Source organism: Lissotriton helveticus, chromosome 3_2, assembly GCF_964261635.1.
Source record: "Lissotriton helveticus chromosome 3_2, aLisHel1.1, whole genome shotgun sequence".
Lineage (NCBI taxonomy): Eukaryota > Metazoa > Chordata > Amphibia > Caudata > Salamandridae > Lissotriton > Lissotriton helveticus.
This window is the reverse complement of record NC_136062.1, coordinates 233,085,146-233,111,926: the sequence shown is the minus strand read 5'-3', so window position 1 is coordinate 233,111,926 and position 26,781 is coordinate 233,085,146. Positions and strand designations below refer to the sequence as shown.

Below are 26,781 nucleotides of genomic sequence, written 5' to 3'. Positions count from 1 at the left end.
TCACGGACCAGGAGGCGTTGTCGGCGACCAGGATGGAGAGGCAAGCTGTCCCACGATGGATGAAGCTGTCGGCGTCGAAGTTACCCCGGATTGGGCAACAAGCCTTGGCTAATTCAAGCCCACGCGGTGGACTCAAAATGGCGTCTTGAGTGGACCAGGAGGGTCCGGGGGGCTCCTCTTTTGGAAGGGAGCAAGGGCCAGCCTGGAGCAACCAGACCAGCAGCAGAAATGTCGTCGGGCGTCGTTCAGAAGGCCACAAGCCAGCGGGCTAGTAGCCAAACAACGCGGTGAGCAGCAAAAAGCAGAAGGGCCCCACGCAGATCGTGGAGATGCTGGGAGGCTGCACTTCGGCGCTGGAGCTGCTCAGGGTCGGGGCTTCTCGGACCCCAAAGCACTCACCAGGAAATTACTCGGCGGGCTTGCTGGAAAGAAGTCGTGCAGTCTTGAAGATGGCCGGTCCCTCGAGGTCTCGTCACACCCACGAATCTCAGCGTGACTGATGATGCAGGTAGAGGTCTGAGGTGCCAGGGAAGCCGGTTCTCGTCGAGCTGGGCAGTCTTGATCCGGAGGAGAGACTTGCAGCAGACCGCAGTGTTCTTAAGATGGTGCCTGCGGATGCAGGGTGACTACTCCTTAGTCACAAGGGAGAAATCTTAGGAAGAAGTCTTGAGTTCCTTTCGTGGAAAGTAGTTTCAGGATTCAAAGATGATCTGCTTTGGAAGGGGGCCAGTTCCTACCTTTATCCTGTAAAAAGGGGCTGGCACGCGACTAAGTCCTGCCCTAGGGGTGGGACTAGGAGGGGGGTGGTTACACCCACTTCCTTGGCGGGCTTTTCCCCAGCACAGGGTCTGGAGTGACCCTGGAACTGGTTCCAGCCAGCCTATGCACAGTGAGCACCGGGGTGCCACGTGCAGTCACCTTCCTCTAAAGCCCTGCCTACCTACAATACACAAAACCCTGTCTGGGACGGTGCTGGCACCGCCCCTGGCAGGAAACCCTTTGTCCTTATCTCCTGCTCTGGGAGGACTCCCAGCAGCAGGAGGGCAGACTTGTGTCTCGGTGGCAGCATCCATTTTGTGGATGCTAAGGCTCTGTCTGACTTTTAACCGGGTTATAGGTTACATGCATGTCGTGTCCCTCTAGAAGGGTGGAATGCTAACCCCGTCGCCAGAATTGGCGAGGGGTTAGTATTCCAATTCGTATGACACCTTACTCGACATGTTTTGATAAAGCGATACCAGAGTTGGCATTTAACCGCGAGGATTATAATGCACTTAAGAGTATATGGTATGCGATATCATGGAAACGGCTAAGGGATAGATCCCGAAAGCCGCAGACAGGCTCAGCTCATGCCAGAGCACCATCTCACACGATTCCAAGCACTCTGCCTTCAGGATTGTTAAGGCCTGCCATAGGAGTGACTGATAGGAGATCTGTGTGTCCATTTTAGGGTTAGATATAGGTATACTATATCTAAAGCAAAGGGTGATTACACCACCTTGCCCCAGCTGTCAAGCAGCCAGTTGTGTCAGATTTGGATGGCCAGCCAGGGGTGGCATAATACATGCTGCAGCCCCTGGTAGGCCCTGGGTACACCTATGCCCTGGGTACCTAAGGTACACTGTACAGGGACTGATAAGGTGGCTCAGTATCCAATTTAGATATGTACCTAAGGTACATGGAATCCATTTTACAGAGAGAGCAGTGGGCCTGAGGTCCTGAACAGCAGGGCCTCAGGTCAACTAAGTCAGAAAACCAGCAAAACACCAGGCAAAAAGTTGGGGGCAACCATAGTCAGGGATCTACCTTCCTACAGGGGGGCAGACATTAGCTATCGCACAGGGGAGAAGCAATGACGCCTGATGCAAATACGGGACATAGAGGACCGTCAGGTCCACTCGCAATCCCAAGTGGTGGGAGGGTTCAGACTCCTGCACCCGTCGTAATATGCTGCATGTTCAGCAGCAACTCCATCAGCTGCATACAGATAGCGCTAAAGAGGCCTGGTTGGTGACCCAATAAAGGATATATCAATTGGGTGATAAGTCCAGCCCGATGCTCCATAGGCTTTGCCAGGCCAGAACGTCCCCAACGCAGGTCTCCATACTGAGGTCCCCAGACGGCGACGTGCGCCTCCCCCGAGGCTGTGGTTCAGGCTTTTGTCGATTTTTACGCGGCGCTTTATGAGGAACGCAAGGTCATTACTGACTCCCATATCAATGATTTTTTTACAGATATCACTCCTGGTCGCCTCTCGGACAAGCAGCGCAACGCCCTGTATGCACCCATATCCCTCGACGAGCTGCTGACGGCATTATCCAATACCCACCCAGGATGTTCGCCAGGCCAAACAGGTTCCCGTGCGACTTCCCGCGCCCTCACATGGGGACTCTTGGACCTTATCTGCTTAAGACGCTACTCGAGGCCTTCGAACAGTGCACTCTGCCTCCAGACTGGCGACACGCCAAAATTGTTGTCTTCCTCAAGCTGGGCCGCGCTCAGGAAGACCCGGGTTTGTATTGTCCCATCTCATTGTTGAATTTTGAGCCTAAACTAATGGGGAAGGTTCTAGCCGACCGCCTCCGCACCGGTATCCAGGATCTGGTACATCCAGATCAGTCTGGCTTCATGCCACAAAGCTCCACTATGTAATAACAAAAAGGGAGAGTACGGGATTAATTTCACAAAGTGTGATCGGAGAGTACTCCTGCTCCCCTGGGTAAGGTATACGAGTAACAAAAGAAGGAGTGTCACCGTTGAGAATCATAGATTCTGAATGGGATATATGTTTGGAAAAAGGAAAGTTTTTCCTTTTGTAAAAAACCCCTCACTCACCAGCCTGGTGGTGACATGCTTCATCATTGGGGTCCACCCTGATGACAGAGTGCCATCAGGTTGTGCTGCAACACCTGAACTACAGTGGAGCTGGTAAGTGTAGAATATTTTTTAAAAATTGTCCTGGTTTAACTTAATGGGAAAAACAATTTTCCCATTAAGTAAGCAACTGGACAATATTAAAAAGGGTGTGAAGATACTTAGTGGGTAATTATGACCAAGAGTATCTGTGTGGGTGGTCTACATGTTTCAACCTATGTGTGGGATTTACCAGGTTTTCTTCAGGACCAAGGTGCAAGAAAATGGACGGTCTACACCCCCTAAAAGGTGTATCCAATCCTAGATTCTTGGTGCGAGATATGCAAAAATCTGCAACTGGTGTGGGCTCTAGCCACACTAGGCGAGACCAAAAATAAAAAGACCTGTGGGAGGAAGAAAACAACGAAGAAACGGTCATAAATAAACTCAATTACGTGCCTGTAACGTTGTGTTGATTCATGTTTCTGCATGCATCATGCGAATCCCATTCTGTTCATATGCCTGGTTTGATATTGGTATCAAAGGGCTGTCTACTGTGGGCGACCTGCTGGAGGCGTGCCCTTACTAGGGAAGGTGTCTCTATATGAGATTAATAGCGTACTCGTACACACAGATCAATAAGTGCGTGTAGGGTGACGCTTATAGTTATTACTTGTGTCACACGCACATCCAAACTTTTGGTGGGGTGACTGTCCATGTTCACATTAGCCAACGTGATGTAGGAATGTAGTTAAAAGTGTGTATATGAACCAGTACACAGTGACGACAAACATAAACCTACAGACAAATAACACATATTGCTATTCTGGTAGAGCTTACTCCTATTTCGTGTCTTAGGACATCGTAGGGCAGGGGGTAGGTTTGTCTCAGCTGAAATGTATTCTGTGGGTAGTAATGAGACAAGGAGTAGGATCAGCGTGGTTGGAAATTGCCGATTTGGTAGTGCGGCTGATAGCGCGGGATCCGTGCTCCGTGGTAATGGAGTCCATCGAGGCTGTGGAGCAAAGGATAATGGTACTTACAGTTACGCTGGACTTAATGCGGCCGTTTACCTATGTGCCATGCCCGCTGTCCCCGCTACAATGGCGTTTGCTCCCTGCGTTAGTTAAGAGCGGAGCTGGTTTCCGGGGTGGGCGTGGCTAGTGGAAGGCTATGTACTATGGCGGCTCTGGAAGGACATCTCAACTCGTGGCTAAGCGAGAAGGGCGAGGCTTAAGGGGGCCTGTCAGTGTTGCCATGGAAACGGCCTACCAGTATGTGATGCTACCGCTTGAGGGAATTCACTGCTACAAGGTGTCTCGCAAAAGTCCGAGCACATTAAAAAAGGGGGGTACCAATATAGGGGGATGAGGGGTTCCCCGAGGCATGTTATCTGCAAATGGGCAGAGCGCTGCCCGTATTCGGCATAGTGGGTGTACAGGGAAAAACAGGGGCGGAATGGCACAGTGTGGATGCCACACATGGTTATAGTGGGGGACTGTCTGAGGATGTTATATCTAACACTGTACCATCGTAGTCAACTAGGTCACAGGGCATATTTCACAAGTTATCTGGGTTAAGGCTCTGTGGGTTACTTCAATACAGAGGCCCAGGGAATGTTATCATTCAGCCCTATTTTGTGCGTGGACAGTCTATAAATCCAACGCTGCTCCTTCTCAAACAAATGATTCTGCAGGTTGGGTCCTGGTTTGACCTGTTCAATTATTGTCCATATCATATCGTTTGGGGTGTGCTGTGCTTCTAGGAAATGGTCCGTCAGTCTGGTTGCACTCTTCTTGCAGCGTATGGTGCTGCGGTGTTCGCTAATGCGTTGTTTGACTTTTCGCGTTGTCATACCTACATAAGGTTTTCCGCAGGTACATTTGATAAGATATATGACATTGTTACTGTTGCAATTCATGTGTGATAGTGGTTTCCAAGTTTTTCCTTCTTCGAGGTCAAGTGTCTTTGTGTTGTTTGTTAAGTGGCACACACTGCAATCGCCACATCGGAAGTGTCCCGTTATTCCTGGAAGCCCCCAGGGCCTGTGTGATACTGTGGGTGTTAATTGATTTCGCTTCTTTTGGTCTGGTGTTTACCAGAGTGTCTTTCAAGCTGTGTGATTTCTTGTAGGAGAACAATGGTTTTTCCCAGTGTAGGTTGCCAGTGTTAAGTATTGACCAATGGGAGGAAGACGACCCTGTCGGCAGCTACACCAGGAGCAGGGCGGGATCGAGCAATGCAAGGACCTAGTGATTAACCCATCTTCAAGACCGCTCACCGAGACGGAAAAAACAGTCCTTAACAAAGGACTAGGTTTTGTCCCCACTGCCCGCCTTGACAAATTCAAACTACACTGTGAACTAGCGACCTTCTTCAGGAAACTCAGACTGAAGGCGTTTTTTGAGAAACAAGGCGAGACACCCACAGATGCAGTTACTAATGAAACTGGACTCAGAACAAAATCTACCTTTGTACCACCCCCCCCCCCCCCCCCACACAATCCCTGTAGAAATCATCACATTCGAGTGTTTGAGAAGGAGCAGTGTTGGATTTATAGACTGTCCACGCACAAAATAGGGCTGAATGATAACATTACCTGGGCCTCTGTATTGAAGTACACCACAGAGCCTTAACCCAGATAACTTGTGAAATATGCCCTGTGACCTAGTTGTCTACGATGGTACAGTGTTAGATATAACATCCTCAGACAGTCCCCCACTATAACCATGTGTGGCATCCACACTGTGCCATGCCGCCCCTGTTTTTCCCTGTACACCCAATATGCCGAATACGGGCAGCGCCCCGCCCATTTGCAGATAACATGCCTCGGGGAACCCATCATCCCCCTATATTGGTACCCCCCTTTTTTTAATGCGCTCGGACTTTTGCGAGACACCCTGTATCTGTGAATTCCCTCAAGCGGTAGCATCACATACTGGTAGGCCGTTTCCAGGGCAACACTGACAGGCCCCCTTAAGCCTCGCCCTTCTCGCTTAGCCGCGAGTTGTGATGTCCTTCCAGAGCCGCCGTAGTACATAGCCTTCCACTAGCCACGCCCACCCCGGAAACCAGCTTCGCTCTTAACTAACGCCTGGAGCAAACGCCATTGTAGCGGGGACAGCAGGCATGGCACATAGGTAAACGGCCGCATTAAGTCCAGCGAAACTGTAAGTACCATTATCCTTTGCTCCACAGCCTCGATCGACTCCATTACCACGGAGCACGGATCCCGCGCTATCAGCCGCACTACCATACGGGCAATTTCCAACCACGCTGATCCTACTCCTTGTCTCATTACTACCCACAGAATACATTTCAGCTGAGACAAACCTACCCCCTGCCCTACGATGTCCTAAAACACGAAATAGGAGTAAGCTCTACCAGAATAGCAATATGTGTTATTTGTCTGTAGGTCTATGTTTGTCGTCACTGTGTACTGGTTCATATACACACTTAACTACATTCCTACATCACGTTGACTAATGTGAACATGGACAGTCACCCCACCAAAAGTTTGGATGTGCGTGTGACACAAGTAATAACTATAAGCGTCACCCTACACGCACTTATTGATCTGTGTGTACGAGTACGCTATTAATCTCATATAGAGACACCTTCCCTAGCAAGGGCACGCCTCCAGCAGGTCGCCCACAGTAGCCAGCCCTTTGATACCAATATCAAACCAGGCATATGAACAGAATGGGATTCGCATGATGCATGCAGACACATGAGTCAACACAACGTTACAGGCACGTAATTGAGTTTATTTATGACCGTTTCTTCGTTGTTTTCTTCCTCCCACAGGTCTTTTTATTTTTGGTCTCGCCTAGTTTGGCTAGAGCCCACACCAGTTGCAGATTTTTGCATATCTCGCACCAAGAATCTAGGATTGGATTCACATTTTAGGGGGTGTAGACCGTCCATTTTCTTGCACCTTGGTCCTGAAGAAAACCTGGTAAATCCCGCACATAGGTTGAAACATGTAGACCACCCATACAGATACTCTTGGTCATAATTACCCACTAAGTATCTTCACACCCTTTTTAATATTGTCCAGTTGCTTACTTAATGGGAAAATTGTTTTTCCCATTAAGTTAAACCAGGACAATTAAAAAAAAAAATGAATATGCTACTTACCAGTATGCATCTGTTCTTGGCATGTAGGGCTGCTAACATTCATATCTTAGCATTAGATCGCCGCCTAGTGTTGGGCTCGGATGATTGCACATTGTTGTCCTGGAAGAGTCTTCGAAGTATCCTGAGATAGGTGGCTCCTCCCCTGGACTACAGTGCGCATGGGCATCGGCTCCATCCCCAGATTGTTTTTCGCCATTGTGGCAGAAGATGGAGTGAAAGTGTAAAGGATGTCCATGCTAATGAATAAATACAATAGTATATCTGCAGCTGCGACAGGCACCGGGGAGGAGGGCGGGCGATATGAATGTTAGCAGCCCTACATGCCAAGAACAGATGCATACTGGTAAGTAGCATATTCAGTTCGAGGCATGTGGGCTGCTAAATTCATATCTTAGCATAGAATACATAGCAGTCCCTCCATCAGCGGCGGTTGCCCGTGCCAGCTGCAGAAACCTGAAAAAGTGTCTTGAGAACAGCCTGTCCTACAGCTGCTTGCTGCTTGGAATGCACATCAACACAGTAGTGTTTTGTGAAGGTATGTGGTGTGACCCACGTGGCTGCTCTGCAAATATCCTCTAAAGGAATGTTCCCTAGGAAAGCCATGGATGCCCCCAGTTTGCGTGTGGAGTGCGCTCTGGGGGGTATTGTTAAAGTGCGCTTGGCTTTTTGATAACATATCTGGATGCACTTAACAATCCACCTGGCTATTCCTGCTTTGGAAATTGGGTTGCCTTTGTGTTGTGGTGCGAAGGCAACAAAGAGTTGTTTTGTCTTTCTAAAGGGTTGTGTTCTGTCTATGTAGTACATCAACGCCCTCCGTACATCTAAGGTATGGAGCATTCTTTCCGCCACCGTTTGCGGGTTTTGAAAGAATGCTGGTAAGTCAATAGTTTGGTTAAGGTGAAACTGTGACACCACCTTAGGAAGGAATTTAGGGTTAGTGCGTAGCACTACCCTATTTGGGTGAATTTGAATGAACGGCTCTTGTATGGTGAGCGCTTGCAGCTCACTGACACGCCTCAGAGACGTAATAGCTATCAGAAAGGCCACTTTCCACGTAAGGAATTGGAGCTCACACGAGTGCAGTGGCTCAAATGGTGGCCCCATCAGTCTGGTGAGAACGACGTTGAGGTTCCACACCGGAGCTGGTGGTGTTCTTGGGGGAATGACTCTCTTCAGACCTTCAAGGAAGGCTTTAATGGCGGGCACTCTGAAGACAGAGAGGTGCTGCCTGTTCTGAAGATAAGCCGCTATGGCTGAGAGATGTATCCTAATGGAAGTGTACGCCAGATTGCACTTGTAGAGATGTAACAGATAGCAGATGATGTTGGGAATAGATGCATCTAGTGGGTTGATGTCATTGGACGTACAGTAGATGACAAAACGCTTCCACTTAGCAGCATAGCATGCTCTAGTAGTTGGTTTCCTCGCCTCCTTGATGATACTCATGCATTCTGGAGGTAGGTTAAGGTATCCAAACTCTAGGACTTCAGGAGCCAGATCGCCAGGTTGAGCTGTCGTGGATCTGGATGCTGAATGTCTCCATGGTTCTGCGTCAAAAGACTGGGCGTGAGGCGCAGTCTTTGATGCGGCACCACTGAGAGTTCGAGGAACGTGGTGTACCAAGCCTGTCGTGCCCACGTTGGAGCAACCAGGACGAGAGTCATGGAGTGCTGCCTTAGCTTTCTTGCGACCAGCGGTATTAGAGGGGCTGGCGGAAAAGCGTATGCAAATTTGCCTGACCAGTTCATCCATATCGCATTCCCCTGCGACTGTGGGTGAGGGAACCTGGCGGCAAAGAGTCGGCATTTTGCGTTCTCCTTTGTTGCGAACAGGTCTATCTCCGGATGACCCCACTGCTGGAAGAACGGGTGGAGAACAGAAGGGTGTATCTCCCACTCGTGCATCTGATGGCTGTATCTGCTGAGCAGATCCGCCATCTGATTGTCCTTGCCCGGGAGGTGTTCTGCAATGAGGAAAATGTTCCTCTGAATGGCCCACTTCCACATGCTCTGAGCCAGATGAGACAGCTGTGGCGAGTGGGTGCCCCCCTGTTTTTGAATGTAGTACATCGCGGTCATGTTGTCCGTCCGGACTAGCACGACCTTGTTGCTCAGATGTACAATGAAGGACTTGAGCGCCATGAAGATTGCCATCAGTTCCAGATAGTTGATGTGCATCTTCTGTTGCTGCGTCGTCCATAGTCCCTGCACTGTGTAAGTGAGCACATGAGCTCCCCATCCCTGGAGAGATGCGTCCGTCGTCAGGACAATCTGCGGCACGGGCTCGTGGAACAGTCGGCCCTTGCAAAGGTTGTGTGGAGTCCACCAATGCAGAGAGTCGTATGCCCGACTGGTAACCAACACTAGGTCTGTCAATTGCCCACGAGCCTGTGTCCACTGATTCGCTAAGCACTCCTGGAGCGGGCGCATATGTAACCGTGCGTGAGGGACTATGAAGATGCAGGAGGCCATCATGCCAATCAACTGCATGAACACTCTCGCTGGCAGGGAGTGTCTTGGTCGGAATCGTTGGATCAGTGATTGAATGCTGTCGATTCTGACTTGGTTCGGCTGAGCCATGGCTGTCAGGGTGTTGATCGTAGCACCCAGGAACTGCCGGACATGTGCCGGCTGAAGATGCGATTTTGGGTAATTTAGGGAGAAACCCAGATCGTGAAGAAGGTGAATTGTAGTCGACATGTCTGCGGCGCACTGTTGCTCTGACTTGGCTTGTACGAGCCAGTCGTCTAGGTAGGGGTAGACATGGATATTCTGCCTTCTGAGGTGCGCCGCCACTGTCGCTAGACACTTGGTGAACACCCTCGGGGCCGTAGTGACTCCGAAGGGTAGGACTTTGAACTGGTAGTGCCTGCCTTGAATAGTGAACCTGAGGTATTTCCTGTGTGACGGGTGTAGTGGAATGTGGAAATAAGCATCCTTGAGATCTAAGGTCGCTAAGAAGTCTCCCTGGTTTAGCAAGGGAAGAATCTGCTGCAGTGTAAGCATATGGAAATGCTCTGACAGTATGTACAGGTTGAGGGGACGTAGATCGAGAATGGGCCTGAGAGAACCGTCCTTCTTTGGAATAAGGAAGTACAGGGAATATACCCCTGTGCCTTCCTCCCCCACCGGCACGAGCTCGATTGCGCCTTTTTGCAGCATCGCCACCACTTCCTGCTGCAATAAGTGCAAGTGCTCTGCGGACATAGGCCTTTGCCTCGGTGGGATGTTGGGTGGAGTGGATTTCAGCTCTAGGCAATAACCATACTGGACTAGTTGTCGCACCCACCTGTCTGTGGTGATGTTTCTCCAGACGGGCAGGAACTGCTGCAGTCTCCCCCCGACAGGTGTTAGGTGGTCGGGGGGCAGTGACAGAAAGTCACTGTTTGCTTGGAGTAGAGGTGCGGGAGCTGTTGTTTCCTCTGCCGCGACCTCTGTTGCTGTTATTCCTATAACCTCCCTTGTTCTGCTTAGTGAACGAGGATTGCGCCCCACCTTTGGAGAACTGGGATTGTTGACCCATCTGTCCTCTGGTGACTCCACGTGCACCTGAGCGACGAAAATTGCTGCCACGAAACTGTTGGGACTGCAGGGCCCCCATAGACTTAGCAGTTTCCGTGTCCTTCTTTATTTTCTCTAGGGTGGTGTCAACATCCGGACCAAACAGACTATCAGGATTGACTGGCTGATTCAGAATTGTTGTCTGAATATCCTGCTTAAACCCTGAGATGCGGAGCCAGGCTTGTCTTCTCAGCATAACGCTAGTGTTGATAGCCCTAGCAGCTGTGTCCGCAGCGTCAAGTGCACACTTGATGGCTGCGTTTGATATTAGCTTTCCTTCCTCAATAAGCATCTTGGTGCCTTCTTGGAACTGTGGGGGCAGGTGTTGTATAACCTGTTCTAGGGTGTCGTAGTGCACCCTATCATAACGCGCCAGGAGCGCCTGTGTATTTGCGATGCGCCAAAAGTTTGCCGCCTGTGCAGCCACTCTTTTGCCTCCTGCCTCAAGCACTTTGGACTCCTTATCCGGGGGAGGAGCTTCACCCGTTGTCTGGGAGTTGGCACGTTTCCTGGCATTGGCAACCACAAGAGAGTCCAGTGGCAATTGTCCCCGGATGTAGACGGGGTCCGCAGGTGCAGGCCTGTACTTCTTTTCAATGCGAGGGTTGACCACTCTCGCCCTCGTAGGCTCCTTAAAAATGTCCCCAGCATGTTTGAGAACACCTTTCAGCATAGGAAGTGTCTTTACTGTCCTTTCAGATATGGCAAAGGTGTCAAAAAGGAAGTCTTCCTCAATTGGGTCGGCATGCATGTCCACATCATGATTGGCCGCCGCCCTTTCAATTAGTGCATGAAATCCTGCTGAGTCCTCAGTCGGGGAGGCACGTGCATTAAAGGTCTGCGGGTCTTGGCCCACACCTTGGGTGTTCTGGTCACCAGTATCGTCGTATGAATCTGGTTGTACATCAGGTTCATCGATAGGGAAATTGTACTGCTCATCCTCATCATATTCCTCACCCACAGAGTGTTCTGGGGAGGGAGTAGGGCTCCGTCTTGGAGGAGGCTGAATCGGTTCCGTGAGGCCTGAGGCGTCAAGGGGCACCCTCTTCTTTTTCAGTGGGATGACGTAGGGGTCCACCGGCTCAGAAGTGATCTTCCGTTTATAGAGTGTCAGCTTGCCGGTGGCAGCATCGATGAAATGCTCTGAATCGTCTTCCGATTCGAGTACACGACGTGGAAGAGGGTCAGGCAGCGAGGAACCCTGTTTCGGAGCCGATTTCGTCGAAAACGCTTTCGGCGCCTCCTTAGGTGGCAAGAGAAAGAGGAGTTTCCCAGAAGGCTTAGTTGGAGCGTCTTTTTGCGGCTGCGGTGATGGCATCGGAGCCGATGGAGCAAAGGCTTTCTCCCTGATTCTCTGCAGTGACTCCGCAATGGGGGACGGTACACTGCCAGTGGGTTTCGTCGCCGACAAGGACGCTTTGAGCGGTCCCTCGGATCCGACGTCCTCGCGGGCCTTGTGCGTTTTGGGCGCGGAAACCGTCTTCGGCACCTCCGAATCTTGAGGCCGGGGCGCAGACTTCTTGTGCGTAGCCTCTTTGGAGCCGACCTTGGCGGGCTTGGACGGCGCCGTAGCCGCTGATCCGTGCCGACCATCTTTCTTGGGGGCCCCTTCCTCGGGCGTCGGTTTCGATTTCGGAGCATCGGATTCGACAGACTTCCTCGGCTTCTGCGGACCGGAGGTCGACGGAGCCGACGGGGTGACGGGCACCGACTTCTTCACAGGCACGGCAGCCATCTTAGGGACACTCGAGTCCTTTGGTTTCAGTTTCGATTTCGGGTCGGCCATTTTAGGTGTTGACGACCCCGATGGTTTCAGTTTCGTTGTCGAAACAGCGTGCCCAGCAAGTGAGTCCGTAGCCGGGCCCGAAGGCGGGGCTGTGGCTTGCGGCAACGGGTCCTGGGTAAGGCCGACAGGCGATCCCGTGTCCCGGTCGGTATCCTCGTAACCTTCGGGGCAGAGCTCGTCCGCTGAGCTATCCGCCGCGGCCCCATAAATCTCATCGTCGTCTCCTACCTCTTCGACGTATTCGAGGACCTGACCCGCGACTCCGTCGTCGTCTCCCGGATCCGCCTCGACCTCCGTCTGTGATGGGGAGATTTGTAGATGGTGACCCTGGACCTCTTCTTCCTGGTCGCCGAAGATGTTCTCCGGATCTGGGGCCGCTTGCCTAGCTTCCAAGCGCACCGCGCGCCGAAGCTTGAGAGTTTTCTTGGAGCGGAACTGTGCACAGGCCTTGCACTTGCCGTCGTCGTGGTCCGGTGAAAGGCACTTGTTACACACGGGGTGTAGATCGATGTGTGGGTACTTGGACCCACAGAGCGGGCAGTACTTAAACGGGCTCCGCTCCATGTCCGTAAAGGCTTGCAGTCGTGTCGCGATGAGAAGGCCTCAAAGTTTAGAAAGCGAAGAAAACTCCGCTTATTCCGGCTCCAAGTGACGGAAGACTCGAGACCGAGCGCAGACAATACCGACGCAAGAAAATCGAGGCCTTTTGGCCGCTAAAAGATAGTTTTACTTGGTTCCGACAGTAAGACGTCGAGACCACATCCGAACCCAATGGCGGAAAAAAACAATCTGGGGATGGAGCCGATGCCCATGCGCACTGTAGTCCAGGGGAGGAGCCACCTATCTCAGGATACTTCGAAGACTCTTCCAGGACAACAATGTGCAATCATCCGAGCCCAACACTAGGCGGCGATCTAATGCTAAGATATGAATTTAGCAGCCCACATGCCTCGAACTTCTACACTTATCACTCACAACCAGCTCCACTGTAGTTCAGGTGTTGCAGCACACCCTGATGGCACTCGGTCATCAGGGTGGACCCCAATGATGAAGCATGTCACCACCAGGCTGGTGAGTGAGAGGTTTTTTACAAAAGGAAAAAATTTCCTTTTTCCAAACATATATCCCATTCAGAATCTATGATTCTCAACGGTGACACTCCTTTTGTTACTCGTACAAAGCTCCACTAGACATAACATCAGACGGGCCCACAACGCAGTGGCGGAAGCTCACCGTCCGGGTCGCCCTGCGGCAGTACTGCTGGCGGACATAGATAAAGCACCCGACTCGCCGAGTTGGACCTACCTTTTTAAACTCTTAGGGGCCGTCAACCTGGGATCACGCTTTTCGACCTATGTGAAAATATTGTATACGGACCTTACTGCATCGGTCTGCGCGGCCGGACATTGTTCGGCCCCCTTCCCCATGCGTAGGGGAACGTGGCAGGGGTGTCCCCCTTTCCCCTCTTATTTGCCTAGGCGATTCAGCCATTGGCTGCATGGGAGCGCCTAGGCTCTGTCTTCCAGGGACTGAACTGGTTGTCGGAGTTCTCGGACAGGTTCACGCTGCATGCGGACGATGTCCTGTTCTTTATATCAGATCCTTAGGCCTCCGGGCCACGTGTGCTCCACATCCTGCTCATTTTTGGAGAGACTTCAGGGCTATGCGCTAACCCATCCAAATCTATCCTGTTCCCCATTTGCGGTGAGCAGAGGAGTCAGGCTTGGGCCTCACAACTGATCGTCGCTGACGCAGGCTTTAAGTACCTCGGGGTATATATATCACGCGGTGTTCTAACGATGCTTGGTCGCGCAATATTGCCCCGCTGCTCCCTGTGACAAAACAACTGCGTGGTCCCACCTGCCCCTTTCGCTATAGGGCAGGTCCGCCATTTTCAAAATGGTATCTCTGCCGCGCATACTGTATCAGCTGTAGAATGATCTGTATCCTATCCGCCCGTCGTGGTTTCGCCAAATGAATGCACTCCTGAATAGGTTTCTCTGCAGGGGGGTGCGGTACGGGTGGCGCTTGGGACGTGCATCCAGTTTACGTACTGCGGTGGGATTGCGGCAGCCGATGTGCAGGCTTATTATTGGGCTTCGCAGCTCCTGGTAATCAATGAATGGTGCTATGGTTCTCAGGTTGACCTAGCCTATGCCGTGGAAAGGCTCTACATGGCGCATAACCTGCTGCTCCACCTCTTGTACAGTAACTCGTCCTTGGAGGCGTTTCCCCCGGACAGTTATTCAGCTATGGAGGCGGGTGATCCGGTCTATGGTTTGGTGGGGTATGCTGACCAGGGCTACTCCCCTCTGGCAGACATCTCAACTCTGGCCTGTCTCGTCACGGGAGGGGTTTCGTAGGTGGGACAATATTGGGATATACGCTCTCAGATATTATGCAGGGATCCACGCTTAATTCCTACAGAGCTTGCAGGAAGATTTTGACCTTCACAAGTCACAGTTCCATTGGTACTTACAGCTCTGCCATGCCCAGTTCCCCCTGATAAGGTGCCTCACGTTGTGGGAATCTGAAATAATTTCCGTTAGCATAAGCTGAAGCCATTTTGGTTGTGGCATCCATTTTGTTAGCTATGTAATTCTTCTGTCTTCACTGCTGCTTGCTCTTCTATTCTGCTTGAGTCATCAGCTTTAGTTAACTCCTTCTGCACTGGGCCAAAGCAATGTATGTGCTGAGCAAAGGCCTGTAGCTGCTGAAATACACCTGGTATTCCTGTGCAAGCAGGTTCCTTCTATTTGTATCTACATGCTCACTCTGCCACAAAGTGTGTATATAAGCACCATGGTCTGTATATTCAATGTGCTACCTCCTGGAACACTTGAGTGTGTTGTATGGACGTGGTCCCACTCATGAGTGACGAATAAACTTGTTATTTGAATTCCAGCTTCAGTGCCAATCTCTATTTTGTTGGTCTACAGACCTGTGGATAGTGACCCCATTAAAAGGCACATTTCCACAACGTCTCTACCAGAGTTTCACCAGTTGGAGGGTCGGCTGCTGATGGGTGATCTGGGGGCCCACAAAATCCGGCAAATCTACCAAACGCTAACTACACACTCAAAAACCACTATACATCGGACCCGTGCGGCATGGGAGGCAGACATGCCTGCTCTGACAGAGGACGATTGGACCGAGGCACTGGCTAGCCCCAGGTACTCCGCATTTTCCACTTGATACAGGCTGATCCAATTTAAATATCTCCACAGAATATATTACACACGTCTCCGCCTCTGGAAGATGGGGGCTATACAGTCTCCCGCCTGTCTCCGCAGTGACTCGGACGAGGAGTAGTTTCTTCACACGGTGTGGAGTTGTGGGGCACTGCAACACTTCTGGTCGGGCGTCCTGTCTTGCATAGGGCGGGTATTGGTATGGGACATTCCAGCCGACCCTAGACTGACACTCCTTCACAGCACAGAAGACATTGGGGGGGAACAGATATAAAAGACACCTTCTGTTCTTGGGCCTTACATTGGCAAAGCGAGACATTGCACAGCACTGGAAGGCTACGTACCCACCCTGCGTGGTGAATTGATAAAAGGACATGGATAGGTGCGTAGCCGTGAAGATTGCGGTGTTTCAGGCGAGAACATGGGAAGATCTGGGCCAGGTGGGCCAAATATCGGTGTATCGATTTGTCCTTAATGACGCAGCCTGTGAACCAAGACCCTCTTGAACGGCTTTTGGTAAATGACTCGCCGGTTTAATGTGAGGGAATCATACAGATGTAGATGGGAACTCATTCGATGTGTTTGTGCTACGTTGTTGATGGTATGTATGGTGCGAGGTTGGGGGGAGGGGTGGGTGGTTGCTTCGGGTCTGATGCTCTGCAGACCTTCTGGGTGAAAATGTGCAGTACCTAGAGTTTTTACAATATGCCTTTCAACTATACGTTGCTTGCCGGGCTTGGCCCATTTGATACTACGGAAAATCAATACAATTTGTTGTTAAAAAAATATATATATTAAACGGTTTATCAAAATCATAATGGAAGGGGGGAGGAGCCAAGATGGCGATCTGGATGGTTGTATAAACGCTTGGCTACGTGCGCCCTCCCGCCTTGCACGCATATCCTGGTGCTTATCCTGAGCAGCGTCTGTAAATTCGAGTAAGTGAAGGGACACATTCACCTACCGTCTGCTTCTGCGGCCCCTTCGTGCAGTAGAACCGAAGAACTGTCCCTTATCGTTTGGCGGCCTTCGAGGTGTTGAGACCGGGATCCCAAGTGAGGAGAGTGTCCGGCCGGAAGTGACTCGTCAACGACATCTGGTTCCGCGGGGACGCCGGTCGAAGAGATTCTGAGATCCGCGAACCGAAAGAGATGAGATCCACCCACTGCTCTCGTGGAGACGAAGATAGCTTTGGTTCACGAGCTGGCTGTGGCTACACCGGTTACGTATGTGATTGTCTCCCTGGGACATATCTTTCCACTGCGTGTGGAGGAACAATATCGATCCATGGATTGGGCGGCTTTGGCGTGGTATCGGCGCTTTTTGCTTCGTGTGATTCCTTGTTCAGGGATGGCGGGACTGTATTCTGATTTGAGACTGTTGGCACTGTTGATATCGTCCCGATCCGTCTCCCGCCGTGCATCATTGACGAGACTCCGGTGGCTTGTGTCCTATGGCACGATGGCATTGCCAGGTCCTCCCGGTGCGATCGAACCTTTAGTGCTATTTGATATCCTGTCTGCAGATTGGTTCGACGTTGGTACTATCGACAGAAGAGGCCAAGGGTGAATTTGTATGGGACATAGAGGGACTCTTAGACGATTTATGGTGATTTAAGGGACGCTTTGCAGAGCTATAACTGATTGCGTTTTACATGATTGCTGTTATTTGTACTTTTCGTTCGCTGCTGTTTAGATTTTTAGCATGCGGAGGTGGGAGGGGCCGGGACATTAGATTAAGGGCCCTCCTCCAGTATATTTTCTTTTTCTTTTCTCTTTCTCTTCTCTGTATTTCGGGTCTCTTATTTAGGGCGACAGGCACGCTGCTGGGGGGGGGGGGGGTAGGCCGTAGCCTTCCGCAGGGGTGCAGGGTTGGGGGTTGGGGGATGGGTGTGTTGTGTTGTTTTTCTTTTGTTTCTATGGCCCTTTGCCCTTTTCTTTTTTGATGTCGTTCACTTTCATGTCACCCTTAGTGTGTTTCGCCATGAGGGGTGGGACTTGTTCGCCATGATTATTTAGTGTTTGTCGCGTTTCTCCTTCCCTGCTGCCCCTTTCCCCTCATTCTCAATTTATGAATATCGCTGGCGTAATTTCTTGTTTTTTAAATTAGCTGTGATGGGGGTATGTATGACTGTGCGACATTGATACCATTTAACTTTTTTGTTATTGGAAAATGAACCGTCTCTGATCCTTTTTATTACGTGTTACTTTAATTATACGACATATCCTGGATGTTGATCTGCCTTCGACCCCCGGACCGCTGTGACTTGTATATTATATTGCTCCTTTATCCTGATTTGCGTAGCGGCTGGCCGGATTGGTTGTAGGCCCATGACTGTCTCTCAATGCTGATACAATAAAGGTTCTTAAAAAAAAAAAAAAATCATAATGGAAGATCTAGGTCTAATAAATATATGGAGGGTTAAATCTAGGGGGGTTGGTGGTAGTCAAAACTATACCTTCCATAAAAAAAGGCATGGGCATGTCTCTAGAATAGATTTCTTCTTGATGGATTTCAGGTTGGTCAATAGAGTAAAGAAGTAGGAACATGTCCCTGAGCACCTCTCCTCTCCAATCACTCAGCAGTTGTCTTAGATCTGCAACTAAAATGGGGGTCCACTAATAATAGGTGAACTTTTGCTAGATCTCTATTACAGGATCCAACAGTAATTACTCAGTTGAAGAGAAAGTCCCTAGACTTCTTTGAAGTTGACTCCTCCTCAGCGCCAACTCATTTGATATGGGACACTTATAAGGCCTTCATCAGAGTTGGAATAATGATCATTGCAGCAAAAAATATAAGGAGGATAGATGTAGGATAAAAGTCCTGGAAAAAACATTTAAAGGGCTATGAGTGAAAGACGCTTGCAACTAGAAGAGCAGAGCCAGGCAGAAAAAGACAATGAAGTTATGATAGCAAAACAAGCCTTGGCAGATCATTTAAATTCAATTTTAAGCAAAAAATGGGAGGCAAGTAAATTAGCCCACTAGGAGTAAGGAGAAGGGTGGGGAAGCTTCTTGCCTGGAAATCACGTTCCGAATTTACAAGGAATACAATAAAATAAATTGTACCTAAAGATTTGGGGAAGGGAGTGCACTGCCAACGCTGAGATAAAGCAAGCTTTTGTCGCTTTTTTTCAAGACGTATACACTGACGACCTTAAAACCTCTGAGGGCCAGGTGAAAGACTATATTGATAGTATAGCACATTCCTCACTCTGCCAAGATTCAGTACTGCTGCTTAACCAGATAATTATCTTTGAAGAGGATCAGGTAGATGTTAAAAATTTTAAAAGAAGCAGCTCCGCCGGGCTGGACGGTATCTCCAATGAGTTTTATATATCCTGCTTGAGGTATCGTGCCCGTCTTGGCCAGGTTGAAGGATGGTATATTCTCTGAGAAGCTGTCAAGCCCAAAGTCTTGGGACGAAGTGGCCGTTAGTTTTACCCTGAAACAAAATAAGGACCACTAGAAATGAGAGTCCTATAGATAAATCTCTTTGCTGAATTGCAATTATAAAATATAAGCACAATTCTTGCAAAGAGGTTGGTGTCAGTGATTGGCCCATTGGTTCAGGCCGACCAGAAGGGTTTTATTAAAGGAAGTCAGCTCCACGACTTAACACACAAGTTGATAGGTGCAACTGACATAGCTTCATCAAACAACATGGCCCTTTCTGTTTTCACATGTGATGCTGCAAAAGCCTTTGATAAGAGTCAGCTGGACTTTTTCTCTGTATAACAATGCATCAAATTGGCTCAGGCGAGAGGTTCGTTAACGCTATTAATGCCATACATAAGACGCCTTCTGCTAAGATCTTGGTTAATGAGTCCCTCACCAAATCAATTAACAAAGCACGGGACTAGACAGGGGTGCCCCCTCTCCCCTTTGCTTTTTGATTTATACATCAAACCCCTAGCATGTAAAATTAGGGCAGACCAAAATATTTTGCCATTTGAATGCAATGGATGGGTGGAAAAAAGTTGCACTGTATGCCGACGATATGATGTTTTTTATAAGGGATTGTTCTCACTCTGCTTCTGTGACAGAACAACTTTTGTCCGATTTTGGGGAGGTCTCCGGTTTTCAAATTAATGCACAGAAAACCAAGGTTCTGGAATACTCAACTAAATAATCCCTTGATAAAGCAAGATATTAGATATCTTGGGATACAGATAACCCAGGACCTTAGGTAAACCTTGATAAACAAATGAAAGAGGCTAAGGCTCTGCTGAGGTTGTGGGGGGCCTACCACTTTCAGTTATAGGACATTACAACCTGGTGAAGATATAAATCCTCCCAAAATTCAAGTTTATCTTCGATGCGATCCCGCTGATGTTTAATTCTAAAGCTTTAAAATCTCTGCAAGGAGATATTTCAAGTTTTATTTGGTACGCAAAGGAGTGAGGATTGCCTGGAATAAACTACAAAGGACGAAATTAGAAGGCGGCATTGCTGGGTCTGATTTCCCCTTCTACTGTTGGGCCTTTCAGTTAAAAAATATCAGATCTCTTTTAGGTAATTCAGCTTATTTCTGCCCCTGTTTTCTAGCCATGACAAAAAACCTACCTTAAAGCGGCATCGGTGTCCTCTTTAAATATGGTCACCTAAAATGTTTTAAGAAAGTTAAATTAAATTAAAGAATTTGAGAGCGGCTAGAGAGTTTTGGTACCAGATCAGAAGAATTCCGAAGATCACATACAACAGCTCTGATGCACAGATCTGGAACTATCCAGGGACCCCAAATTATCAACAGGATCAACTGGATATCCCTCTGTTGGAAGGGGGAATAAATAAATGGGGACAATTATTGTGGGACAACAAATGAGTCTCTTGCGAGTTTCTAGATACTATTACGAACCAAAAAGTTTCTAGGTTCAAGTTCTATCGATTATCGAGCTGGCCACGTGGTCTAGGTAAAGACGGGAAGGTAATGAAGAATGGGAAAACAAACTCCTGGGGCCTCTTCATCAGCGTAAGGAGGTCTCTATGTGGTACTGGACACTGGTTAAGGGGGATTTGTCGTCATTGCCTTTGGAAGAGTCCTGGAGGAGTAACCAGCCATCGAACAATACTACACACCTACAGAAGTATCGATGCTCACTTTATGGTCGGTTGTTAAAGCTGCTCCACTAAGAAGGAATCATATGTTTACAGTCCACTGAGCATACAGGACCCCAAAAAGGTTCTCAAAACTGAGAGGCGAAGGAGCCAAGTTTTGCATAGAGTCTGCCGCTACGAATGCTGATGATACACTTGTGTTCTGGCAGTGTCCTCAAATCCAGGTTCTTCTGGGATGATGATGATGGTAAGGTTATTTCTGAAATTTTGGGAAAAGAGAACAAGCTTAATCTCGCTTTAATTATTTTAGGGGTCCAGCCGGTAGAAGGGTCACGAGTTAAACTTAAATCAGCTTTTACAATTATCATTTGTTGCAATCTTAATGGCAAGAAGAGAGATCTGTCTAAAATGGGTTTCTCCCTTGCCCCCAGCACTCCTGGACTGGGTTAACTCCAATAAAAGAGTGAACAGGCTTGATTGCAGTTGTCTTTCAGAAACAAGAGCTAGAATTTGGGATGATGGGCGGAGTGGGCCGAAGAAACCACCTAGCCATTACCAGTCCAAAGCTCCAATGATTATGTAATAAGTAATACCATGGCAGGCAGGAGGAGAGAATCTCAGGCCGCTACTCTCCCTCCTGCTCATCTAGTTTTCTTCAGGCTGGCTTTAGGGAGACCATTGAGAGGGTTGGAAAATCTTAAGCTGATGAGCCCTGTCGGGACCGCTTTCGAGCCCATACCTCGCAAAGATAAATTACTTATTGGTGCATGAGGACTAAAAAATCACTGTCAGTTTGTAAAAGCAGGTGCAGATACAGGTCCCTATCTGGCTCTCCATTAAAAAAAAACGTAACTCTGCAATTCTACAATCCGTCACTACCTTTGATGCATCTTCAAAGAGACTAGTTTTTCAGTTTTTATATAGAGCTCACTTGGAGCGCTTTACATGAACACCAGTTACATTACACAAGGGCATATTCATTTTTGAATCACAGAACATCGGGCTCGAACCTGTTTTCTCAGCTCGTAGGTCGGCTGCTCTAGCCTTACCTAAAACTTTGCCCACAAGAGCGAGTAGCATTTTCAATATAAAATACAATGAATTGCCAGTTGTTGCCGATTTATCTTATGCAACTAACAACCATTAACAAAGCCAAAAGTCCAGGCTTGTTGTAGGCATACTGTTACTACTTGTGTTACATATCTGGATGAATGGACAGAATCAGCAAAATACCAGTGGGGCAGCACGCTATGCTAAGCACAGATTTTTAGCTTAAATGTACAGTGTCCACGCCCCTATGAGAGACCCTCCAGTTTTTTCATCCCACTTAAAGCCCTGGTTACCAGTATGGAAGTTAAATTTACGATTCTGCAAGTGAACTGGAGTACCAGTTGTTTCAAAATAGAAGTGAACTATGTAGTCATTCCCCCAAGTAGCTACACAAATAGTATTCTCTTGTATGCAATCTTTTAGTAGCACCACGAAATCCCAGAATCAACACATTCAAGCCTCTTACTTACAGGGAGCAGCTAAAGGTTCCTGCTGGCGCCTCTCTCCGGATGTCTTCATACTCCTCATGAATTCCACGTTTCTGCATGAGGGTTATGTGTTCCAGCAGCTCCTGTACACTCAGCGACTCCGGTCCAGGCACATGCACAGAGCTGTTATCGCGACTCGATACCTGCGGAACCAGGATCAGCTCATCCAGAGGGTCTGGATGACCATTCTGCTGAGGCAATAGTTGATAGTTCCAGCTAATGGGGTCTAGCTTGACAAGGCCCCCTAAATACTCAGGTAGACAGTCCCGAGGGAGGTGCTGCTTCATCTCGCACATCTTCACCATTTGTACCTGAGATGCAAGAATGTCAGAAAAAACACCGCATATCACGTTTACTATTCGTTCATTAGGTCAGCTAAAAGCATCCAAATAATTCTACAAAACTTTAAATATTTATCTTGCCAAATCAAAGGTTTATTTTTTGACAACACTTCTTCGTCTGGGAATTTTAGACTCCTGATGCCCATTTACCCTCTCTGTAAGCCCAATGCCTTCTTCAGACCGCAGCTACTCATGTACACCCCAAGAGTAGTGCCATGGGGATTTCCCTCTGTAATGGCGGAGGAGAGTCGCCCCACAGCCCAGTGCCAGCAGATGAAAAATAAAATGATAATAACACAATGTTTTAATCATTTTATTTATGCTGTCTGTGCTGAGCAATGAGAATTGGGCGTGGTGGGGCAGGCATGGCAGGGAGGAAGAGCAGTGTACATTTACAAGCGCGCATATCTGTTTGGCCGGCCGTCTTAGGTCGCCAAATAGACATGCACACTTAGGTTTCTCCAACTCAACTGTGTTGTAGAAAAGCCACAGGCTCCAATGCACTCTCCGAGCAGCAAACGTGGCAACTCAGACCGATTCTGGAACTGCTCTTTTAGCAAGAGAGAAGCGTCTGGATTGGGTGGGGCGTCTGTGCCTTAACGACCCATCCCCTTCCAGCCAGACGAGAGAAGCAACGAGACAGGTGAGAGTGGAGCGGTAGGTAAGTCTTTTCTATTTTATTTATTTATTTTTATTTTTTACATTTGTATGGCGCGCAGCTACCCAACAAGGGTTTCCCGGGTTATTCCTCCCTAATCACCCTGCCTCCCCACCACTTTAGATAGGAGCCACCATCACTGGTGGTGCCATCACAATATTCCATGCGAAAATGGCCCCACTCACTCGTTCCCGCAGCTTCTCCTTCAGCAGCACACTGATGATAGAGTAGGGCACTCTGAACCATACAGGAGCACCCACAATGAAGACTTTCTTCAGGCGTGCGGGGAAGGCGCCCTGTTGAACAAACCCAATTAGTCACTCTAGAGAAGAAGAAAAAACTGGTACACAGAGAAAGTTAAAATGCAGTGTCAATCTCATTTAGCGGTGGAGAGTGAGGTGTGGAAAGGTTTAAGGCCAAGGAAGCATACGGTGCCAGGTTGCCGAGTAAACATTATCTATCGCTCAGGCAGAAACACAAACACTAACAGAAGAGAAATAAAAACTGATTAATTGAGTCACGCCCTACATTTCTATTAGCACTACAACAATCTATCTTTCCCCAGCCATTTTCAGCTGAGGTATTTTATGAAGAGAGGTATTTATCTCTGATAAAAAGGCACTTCCTTTCATCTAAAACAACTACTGTGAGAAAGAAACTTAATTTGGTGCCTTTTCTGTCTATTGCCTTTTGCCTACTATTATGTCCCACTACGAGACAACCGGTACTCAGTGAAAACTGGTTGCCTCACCCACATTATTCTAATCTTTGAAATACTTACAATGAGGTGCACCTACATATGTCGACAATAGAGCAGGAATAGAACAGCAAGACTGCATTCACCTAAAATATGCTACTAAGGGCTTTTACCACGCGAGCAAATGACATTCAACCTGTCAGAGTAGCAAGCACTTTACACATGCCCTAAATTTCTTCCATGTGTACAATAAACACTGGGTCCTTGCATGCCCTGGGGTAACACACGTTACTGCCTGCCCCAAAATAGCAACAAAAAGCAAGAAAGAAGCCTTCATAAGCCCTTTATTAATCAAGAGCATTATAATTGAACCAGAATCACCAGTGTACAATCATCTTTACTATGTAAGGTTTTAGGAACAACTCAAATCAGCAGGATCCCATTTACCCCAGTTGTTGCTATGCATCCACTCACCACAAAGTAAACAAACCAGTGCAAAATAAGCCACAAGAGGTTTCTCAACATGGTTACTCTATCCTGAACAGAACATTGTTCATGATAGTTGAACTTTTGCATATATTATGTCTGCTAGAAAGTGAGGACCTCCTAAAATCTCTGATCCGATATCTCCTCATCTCAGCCCTGGAGACAATGTTTCTTCTTCCCTCCAGGCATTGTGGTAGTGTAGTGTTGGTTGCGGTTAAATCTCCCTGATTTTGGAACAATTTCATTGGTTTCTCTAAGCTGCCAGAGTTCAACTAAGGACATTAGAGGCTTAATTCAAAGAATTTAAAGCAATTCATCAGAACATATTGGTAAATTTCTGTCATAGCCAATGGTTCCCTATCACCTACTCCACAGCTCACCACAACAGTACGTGCAGGGCCAGATTCAAAGGTTGAGACAGTGACAGAGCAGAATGGCCTTGAGTTTGAGGTTACAACGTCAAAAATTGTTTGAATTGGACGTATTTTTCTGCTAAAGGAATGGGAGGAATGGGTCTGTGTTTAAGAGCAAGTGGTCATAACATCAACTGCCAGCGTGACATCTGCAGACACATATTGTAGAAACAGGTGCAACAGATCTATTCCTTGGAATGGGAAACGTCCATTTTTATAGGAAATCAATAGCCCTAGCAAACAGAGAACCTGAGTGGATCAAGTGAACAGGCAGTTTCCATCCTTAGTAGAAATCTGTGTAAATTCGGTGAGAAGAATATTGTTGATCCAGCAAGAACTTGTCTTTCATCTCTTATTTGTTTACAGGGTCACTGTCTGGAACCTTGGATAATCAATACATTATCCGAGCAATGCAGTCTGGTCCAATTGCCCTCATGCCAAAGGTCTCTGGGATCAAGTGAAAAGTAATGGTTTCTCCTCCTGGAATCAATATATGTAGAACCAGGTTGTACCTGGATTCCCTTAATTTCAATTTCTCCATTAATGGGTCAATACCTTTACTTGTAGAGGTGGAGTGTGGGAGGAAATAACTCCCCGGTGTTGGAGGTAGTAGGCCATAGCTATTCTAGTTTCTCAACTTAAGCGCTGCACTAACACTGAAAGACTTTTTCTAGATGAGGAACGTGTTAGAGCCAAATCCATGCTTGGGTGACTGTTCCAAGATTGCAAACATTATATGAATTGGATTCATTAGTATATGGCAACCATGAGTACTTTATGGCCAGTAATCAGAGCGTTCATAGTAGTACTGGCAAACATCTCCTAGACACTGGAAGCTAGTGCAGGGAGATCAAATGGAAGCTAGTGCATAGAGATCAAATGATAAATTCTATATGATCAATAGAATGGAGGAAGGTTTTAAATAAGCTAGACAGGTACACTCGGAGGCATTTGCAGACACTCCATCTAATAGGCAGGAAGGCAGGATATAAAGAGTTACAGTACTCAATGTTCGATACTATACGGTGTTGAACCACATCCCACCCTAGATAAACAAAACACAACAACTATTTCAATGCACTGCAATTCCAGACTATAAGGCAACAAAAGGTGACACTTTAATAATGGAATGTGGACATTTCACAATTAATCTACCCTGGGGCTTCTGTGGTTAGGTGGTGTATGCTGTTATGGACTTTGTGAGCTATATGGCAGATTTAAATAATACCAAGAACACCTGTTTAAGGAGGAATGTTTTCCACTGCTTCCTAGACACGGTGCAGTTTGCTGGAGCATTCACTTTTGGCTCCTATAATTCAAGAGAAAGAGTCCTTCCTACTCTAGGGACCAACCTCCATATATACTACATTGTTTACTTAGAATGTTAATATTTTGCTTATGTGGTTTATTCTCAATGGCGGAATCACTCACTTTGGAATACCTTCTCCTTTCATATGAGAACATGCAAACTTCTCTTCATTTTCAGACAGAAATTAAACTAGCGAACCACATTGGATTTAAGGTGGCTTTATGCTATTCAAACCCAATATAAAATTATGGCAAAGTCATCCTAACCGGATCATGATTTTTAAAACTGCGAGAGCAAATTCCTGGGAGATCCTTACCTTCAGAAGGTTCAGGATCTTCTTGCTGAGGTCTAGCTCAAAGTTGGTATACTGTGACCCTGCCATGTCATATATAAATACCAGTCCGTTCCGCTGTGTCTCGAAGCTGATGATTGAAATACAAATTAATACAATGAGAAACACGTAGAGCAGTGCAAACTACTATGCATTCTGTGATGCGATGAAACATACACACACACACACACACACACAGTTTGTGCCTTGGTCCAAATGGCAATCATAAAAATGGAAGGGAAGAGAGAATAAATAAATGCAGTCCAAAATAGCAAGGCATATTGGAGATCTTTTCTCACTATATATCTGACAAAGCTTAAATCTAAGAATTTAAAATTCAAAATGCTAATTTATGGTCACCAGTCATTCACCCCAAATGTATGCTTCTTATGTTTTGCAGTTGGACTGTAAGTAC

General features: G+C 47.8%; 1 protein-coding gene across 1 annotated transcript in view; it reads right to left on the bottom strand.

Annotated features, from left to right (window-relative positions):
• The window catches only part of PTPN9 (protein tyrosine phosphatase non-receptor type 9), a 393,690-nt gene that overhangs the window by 98,133 nt on the left and 268,776 nt on the right, over positions 1-26,781 (bottom strand). Inside the window, exons 5-7 of the mRNA XM_078685089.1 lie at positions 26,352-26,457; positions 23,316-23,426; positions 22,114-22,442 (exon numbers count right to left, since the gene is read on the bottom strand). Coding sequence (XP_078541215.1) covers positions 22,114-22,442; positions 23,316-23,426; positions 26,352-26,457 — 546 coding nt within the window. The remainder of the gene's footprint in view (positions 1-22,113; positions 22,443-23,315; positions 23,427-26,351; positions 26,458-26,781) is intronic.